We start from the raw sequence: 7511 nt of genomic DNA on the forward strand, positions 1-7511 counted from the left end.
TGTAATAACTTCTGATGACTCTTTATTTCTGTGGTGTCTGTTGTTACATTCCCTTTTTCATCTCTATTTCATTGATTTTGTTTGTTCTCTTTTTTTGGTTATTTAGGCCAATGGTGTGTCAATTTTATTATTTTAAAAAATCAGCTCTTCATTTTGGCAATCTTTGGCAATTTGTGATTCAATTTTGTTGGTTTCTCCTCTAGTTTTAATTATTTCTCTTCTCTTGCTAGTTTGGTTTGCTGTAGTTTTTCTAGATCCTTGAGATGCATAGATAGCGCATTTATTTGGTGCCTTTCCAATTTCTTGATGTAGGCACCTATTGCTATAAACTTTCCTCTTAACACTGCTTTTGCTAAATTCCATAAGTTTTGATATGTTGTGTTATCTTCATTTGCTGCCAGAAAGTTTTTTTATTTCTCTTTTGATTTCATCTATGACCCACGGTTCATTTAGGAGCATGTTGTTCATTATCCATGTGTTTGCATATGCTCTAGGGATTCCTGAGTTGCTGATTTCCAGCTTCATTCCATGGTGGTCTGAGAAGATGCATGGTATGATGTTGATATTTTTGAATTGCTGAGTTTTATGGCCTAGTAAGTGGTCAATCCTAGAGAAAGTTCCATGCACTGCTGAGAAGAATGTGTATTCTGCAACTGTAGGAGGAAAAGTTTTGTTAAGTATCGGTTAGGTCATTTGGTCTACAGTGTTGATTAAATCTGCTGTTTCCTTGTTGATCTTCCATCTGGTTGATCTGTCCATTGCTGAAAGTGGAGTATTGAAGTCCCCCATAGTATTGTTTTGAAGTCTAAGTCTCCCTTTAAATCCCTCCATGTTTCTTTTAAATAGCCAGGTGCCCTGTAGTTAGGTGCATATACATTTATAATAGTTACATCTTTCTGTTGAATTGATCCCTTAATCATTTTTTGACAGGCAGAGTTAAACAGTGCAAAAGAGAGACAGACAGAAAGGTCTTTCTTCCATTGGTTCACCCCCAAAATCTTAATCATTTTTAAAGAGTTATTTATTTATTTGAAAATCAGGTTATACAGAGGAAAAGACAGAGAGTGAAAGTGAATCTTCTGTCCACTGGTTCACTCCCCAAATGGCCACAGTGGCCAGGGCTGGGCCAGGCTGAAGCTAGGAGTCAGAAGCTACTTCTGTATCTCTCACATAGGCACAGGAGGTCAAGCACCACTGCTTTCCAAGGCACATTAGCAGGGAGCTGGATCAGAAGCAGAGCAGCTGGGTCTGGACCCATTGGCCATATGGGATGTCAGTATTGCAAGTGGTTGCTTTTACCCAGTGCACCACAGTGCCAGCCCCCACTATCAGTATTTCAGTGTGACATGGTAGCTCTGGAACCAGACAGCCTGAGTTCACATCTCAACTCTACCACTTTCTAGCTGTGTGAACTTAACAACTATTATTATTTTTCTGTTCTTGATGATAGCATCTATCCTCAAAAGCCAGAGATGCCTGGCCCATGCTCATTGGGGGATGTCTCCTTGCTGGCACCTGACAGCATGGCTCTGGTATCCAGGAGAACAAGGGTGACTCAGCCCCTGAGCTGAGGTCCTCCTTCATGACACAGACTTTGTCCCCTCAGGAGCTCCATCAGCAAGATCATGTTGGAGATAGGCAGTGAGACCCTGGGGGATGAGTGGCAGTCTGTCTCAGTCAGAGATCACCTCTACTTGCTACTCCATTGTGGAATCACTGTCCAGGAGGGACAGCCCATCCCAGAGAGTAGACACCTCAAGGGAACCTAAAGGTCGATGCTGGGCGAGAGCCTGGGAGGCTGTCAGAGAAGATGTTGCACCTGTCCATGCTCAGGAAGCTGCAGGAGAACCTACAGAAGAAGGCTGACAGGGCTGCCCTGGAGGAGGAGATGTGGAGACAGAGGCACCACCATCAGAGGCTACAGGCTGAGTCAGAGAGCGCAGCAACTGCCTGCTCCTGAACGCCAAGCAGCCAGGCTCCCCCATGACCAAGTGGCTGGAGCTGGCCACGGACCTGCCTGGGCCTCACCAGCCCTGGGCCCTCCTCAGGAACTGCTCTCTGTGCCGAACTGCATCTCAGCAGGGCTCCCACTCCATGGCCTCTTGTTTGGTGGCAAAGTTGCTGCACCCATCCCAGTTTGTAAATATTCTGTGTAGAAGAGGGAACTTCAGGGAGTAAAGAAGCCACTGACAAAGACACACACACACACACACACCACCACCACCACCACCACCACCAACATGGGGTTACCCATCTCGGGTAGTGGACTCATCAGTGCACACACTCAGGTGTGTGTGCCAAGTATGCCTAGAAACTAATGCGTACCTTCCTACCACTTATGGCCCTAGGTTTCTGGGCCCTAGGAAGAGGAAATACAGAGACATTAGGGCAGCAAACTATGCTGCAGAAAAGTGCTCTGAGCATTTCAGGCATGGGAAGCCAAGACACTGTGGCAAAAAATGAGATACATGAAAGATCCCTGTGAGGGAGATCCCAGTGGAAAGAAGGGGCCATCAGAGAAGGAGGTACCTTTCCCTGAAGGGAGGAGAGAACTTCCACTTTGCTATGGCCTGGTCTAAATAATGTCAGAGTATGTGGACTCAAGAGGCTTCCATCTTGGCAGCTCATGACAAGAGCCTCAGGTGATCACTGACATCATAAATAAGAGTGCCAAATGTTCAATCAACAAGAGTCCCTGTGTACTTACTCCCCATGAAGGATCTCTGTCCTTAATGAGTTGTGCTATGAGAATTAACTGTAAAAGTAGTTCAAACAGGTCTTTATAGTTTGTGTGTCTGTGTGGGTGCAAACTGTTGAAATCTTTACTTAGTATAGAGTTGATCTTGTGTCTCAGCTACCACCTGACTGCTCATTTTCACTTGTCTTTTCCAATCTTAGAAGTTTGGTGTCTCCTGCTTTTGAAATGCTTTGGCTCAGCTTCCACAACAGACCTGAGTGTGAAGGATCGAATTGCAGCCAAGCCAGGTAGGGATTCCTTCATTGATTATGTAATCTATAGGTTATTGCTGTCCCCCCGGCTGGGATATATACAGCTTTCCTTTCTAATCTCTAGCATATGCTTCTCCCTTGAACTTGCCTTTGTCTCCTCCTGCTCTGTGACAATGAATGCCACATTTCTTGGCTCTGCCATGGGGCAGGGGAAAAAGGAGGTGGAAGTGCTGCTCATGGCTTAGCTGAAAGTTCCAGCAGGGCCTGACTCCTCTCCCCCAGTAGCCAGATACCCTGAGCTTGCGCTTGTGCTTGACCTCCAGTCAGTAGGCCAAGGCCATGGGCAAGGCCTTTTCTGCTATCTCCTGTGCGATTAAACTATGACTCTTTACTAAACCCTGTAGCAAATCAAATCAAACCCATTGGTATCCCTCTTGAAAACCACTGGAATGGTTTGCACAATGCTACTAACTTAGCACAGAACCTGAGAGGGTGGTTATTCAGTGGGACTTTCTTTTCTTTTGTTCAGACTTGGGGAGTTCAAAAAGTATAGTTGAAGGAATGCAATGACATTTGTTGTGCTAGAATCATAAGCAATAAATACATATTTTTGCTGGCCCATGGGCCATAGCTGTAGTTGTCCATTCATGTGTGTGTGCATGTACATGTATGTATGTTTATTGGAGATGTTGCTTTTTTTTAAACTTAGGTACATTGATTCAGCATGGCTGCCCTGGACATGACCTATTGCATTCAAGTTGCTTGAACACATCAGAAGTCCCATTGCTAAGGTTGATTAATTGAAATTTATATGTTACCATGAATAAAAATTGTTTTTATGTGGAACATCATGGGCCTGACTTGGTAAATTCCTCAGTTTTGTAGCTGTGCAGGGCAGCATGTGAGCAGGAGTCATTCATCATCATACACAAACACACTTTGTTATATTTGGGCATAACCACAGGCTTTCCTCTTTTAAGAAAATAGCCAGAGCTGGAGCAAGCCACAGCCAGGCACTCAGAACTCATCCCAGGTCTCCTGTCTGGGTGTCAGGGGCCCAGGCAGTTGAGCTATATTCCACTGCTTTCCCAGGCACATTAGCAGGGAGCTGGATCAGAAGTGGAGCAGCCAGGACTTGAACCAGCACCCATATGAGAAGCTGGCATCACGGAGGGCAACTTAACATGCTGTGCCCCAGTAAAGCAGAATTTTTTTTTTTTTGGACAGGCAGAGTGGACAGTGAGAGAGAGAGACAGAGAGAGAGAAAGGTCTTCCTTTGCCGTTGGATCACCCTCCAATGGCCGCCGCTGCAGCCGGCGCACCGCGCTGATCCGATGGCAGGAGCCAGGATCCATGTGCTTTTCCTGGCCTCCCATGGGGTGCAGGGCCCAAGCACCTGGGCCATCCTCCACTGCACTCCCTGGCCATAGCAGAGAGCTGGCCTGGAAGAGGGGCAACCGGGACAGAATCCGGCGCCCCAACCGGGACTAGAACCCGGTGTGCCGGCGCCGCATGGTGGAGGATTAGCCTATTGAGCCACGGCGCCGGCTCAGTAAAGCAGAATTTATCTGAAATGTCGGCAGACACATATTAAAAGAAAGAACTGTCAGCTGATGCCACTTTGTGTGCCATTTCATTGAAAAAATTTGTCACAAAGTTTTCATTGAGCACCAACCATAGTTTACACTGCTCAGTTTACACAGAAATGCAAAGGAGATTGGTGAAGAATATGATAACTTCCTGATGCCTTTTATTTTTAATGTACTCAGAACACAACATTTTAAAAATAATTTCACCATCACATGATGAAACAATAGGTTTATATGAAATACGTTCTCTGGTCATTCATGTCCCTGAAACAGTTCAAGTTCACCCAACATTTCTCAGTTTAATTAGATAGGCGATTTCAGTTCAACAGTTCTGGAGCAGTAATAAAGCTGGCCATAGATAATGTGCATTTTATAAAAGGCCGGGTGTCTGTTGGAAAGCTGATCGTCATAATGTCACTTGTAAAATTCCATGACTGCATTTGGAAGTGATCATCTGTATCTGATTTTTAAGGAAACTTTCACTGTTCCACAGCCAATTTCCTTTCAGGTCCTGGATACAGATCATTGGTGAAACAGTACCAGATAGCTTTGGTGTACAGATAGCTTTTGGTGCACAGAATAGAACAAAAGTACACAATATTCACAGATGCACTTCATCTTGTGCCTTTGGTGAAAAAACCAAGGGCAAACTCCATTCCTCACCCCTGTCTTTATGAAAGACTGGGCTTGCAATGCGGTGTTTCCACCACATTGCAAGAGGCAAATAAAGAATGGAGAAGCTTTCTAAAGCTATTTCTGAAGGGATTTTCATTTGGGCTTTGGGGCTATGTAAGTTTTGCAAGTATGAATTTGGAGTTCTGGAAGCTATGGATTCCTGCGAACAAGTCAACAACTCAGGGACTGAGGACTAACTGCTCCTAAATTTCACCCTTGACATTCAGATAGTGGAAATGCTATCACATAATACCATGCTTGGCTGTGTAGCTTACCAAGGAAATACAGTAATTTTTCACATATATTTTAAGATATATATACACACTGCAAATATTTAAAATTTTAAGTTTTTTTTTTTTCTTAATGGAGAAGAGGTTGCTAACGGGTAATCCTGAGTAAAGAGGTTGTGATTTCTGCAGAGGTGGGGAAGAATGCAGAGAGGCCTTCTGAGACCCATCCTGCCTGGTGGGACCTTCACGAATCCTTGTCTGACTTGTGTGGTCTACTCTGACTGCCTTAGAACATGAATCCCAAGCATTGAGGAAAAACCTCTACCTTACTGCCTGTCTTAGGGATTGCTTACAGAAAAACTTCATTCATACAATTTGTGGAATGAATGAATGAAAAGAGATGTTCATGGGGCTGGAGCTGTGGCTCACTTGGTTAATCCTCCACCTGCAGTGCCGGCATCCCATATGGGTGCTGGGTTCTAGTCCTGGTTGCTCCTCTTCCAGTCCAGCTCTCTGCTGTGGCCCAGTAGGGCAGTGGAGGATGGCCCAAGTGCTTGGACTCCTGAACCCACATAGGAGACCAGGAAGAAGCACCTGGCTTCTGGCTTTGGATCAGCACAGCACCGGCCGTAGTGGCCATTTGGGGAGTGAACCTATGGAGGGAAGACCTTTCTCTCTGTCTCTCTCCCACTGTCTATAACTCTACCTGTCAAATAAATTTTTTAAAAAAGCAAAAAGCTAAAAACCTAAACAGTCAGGAGGCCCCTTTTGCTATCCACAGCCTTTGTAGTTCCATCCCAGACTGACTCTGGTCTTGGCCATGTAACTTTCTTTGGCTAATGGGACACAACTAAAGGTGAAACCAACAGGGTCTCAGACACCACTTAGGTACTGGAGCTTGCTGTCTCCAGCTACTCTTCAGAACCCTGAGGCCACAAGGAAAGCAAGCCCGAGTTAGCCTATCTGATGAGAGCCTCCAAGTCTGGTTACCCTGCCATCCCAATCACCAGCCAGCATGAGGCCATCAGTGGGCAGCTGACTACAGAATAGAAGTGACCTCTGAGGACCCCACAGAAGATCCACCACCTAGCTGAAGGCATAGAGTTGTGAACAGCATGGAACTGCAAATCCTGTGTTATAGCAGGGTTAGAGAGCTCGTGCAAGGGCAAGGTAGAGGTCATACATCATGAACTTTTTTAAAAAAAATTAAATAATTTATTTGAAAGAGTTACAGAGAGAGAGATCTTGCATCTGCTGGTTCACTCCCTGATTGGCCACAATACCTGGAACTATGCTGATCCAAAGAGCCATGAGCTTCTTCCAGCTCTCCCACATGGGTGCAGGGACCAAGGACTTGGGCCACCTTCTACTGCCTTCCCAGGCCATAGCAGAGAGCTGGATCAGATTTGGAGCACCCGGGTCTCAAACCAGCATCCACATGAGATGCTGACAACTGCAGGTGGTGACTTAACCCACTACACCACAGCACCGGCCTGACATGTCTCTTAAAGATTTATTTATGGGAAGTCAGATTTACACAGTGAGAAGAAGAGACAGAGATGGAGAAAGAGAGAAAGAGAGTGGGAGAGATCTTCCATCTGCTGGTTCACTCCCCAGATGGCTACAGTGGCAGGGGCTGGGCCAGGCTGAAGTCAGGAGCTTCATCTAGGTCTCACACATGGCCCCAAGTACTTGGGCCACCTTCCACTGCTTTTTGCACTCCATTACCAGGGAATTGTATCAGAAGTGGAACAGCCAGGACATGAGCCAGCATGCATATGGGATGCCAGAGCTGCAGGCAATGTCTTTACCCACTCCACCACAACACTGGCCCTGTATTGGCATGTCTTAAAATGATAGCTCAAACACAAGACTGTTTCTTTAGGAAGAGAACTAAATCTTCATTATAACTGATTGTTATTGTATGTAACCTATGGCACCTGCAACCCATGTGGGCACCAGATCCAGCTCCAGCTGCTCCACTTCTAATCCAGCTCTCTGCTGATGCACCTGGGAAAGAAGCAGAGGATGGCCCAAGTCCTTGGGCCCCTTCACCCACATGGGAAAC

General features: G+C 45.7%; 1 protein-coding gene across 11 annotated transcripts in view; it reads left to right on the forward strand.

The window, feature by feature from the left end:
* LOC103347031 (nuclear pore complex protein Nup133) overlaps positions 1-3800 on the forward strand; it is a 55901-nt gene extending 52101 nt beyond the window's left edge. For all 11 annotated transcript variants that reach the window (XM_070055904.1, XM_070055907.1, XM_070055900.1 and 8 more), the window contains 2 exons: positions 2899-2985; positions 3659-3800. In XM_070055904.1, coding sequence (XP_069912005.1) covers positions 2899-2985; positions 3659-3753 — 182 coding nt within the window. In that variant the 3' untranslated portion in view covers positions 3754-3800. The remainder of the gene's footprint in view (positions 1-2898; positions 2986-3658) is intronic.
* The last annotated feature ends 3711 nt before the right edge of the window (positions 3801-7511 follow it).

Source organism: Oryctolagus cuniculus, chromosome 13 (genome assembly GCF_964237555.1).
Source record: "Oryctolagus cuniculus chromosome 13, mOryCun1.1, whole genome shotgun sequence".
Lineage (NCBI taxonomy): Eukaryota > Metazoa > Chordata > Mammalia > Lagomorpha > Leporidae > Oryctolagus > Oryctolagus cuniculus.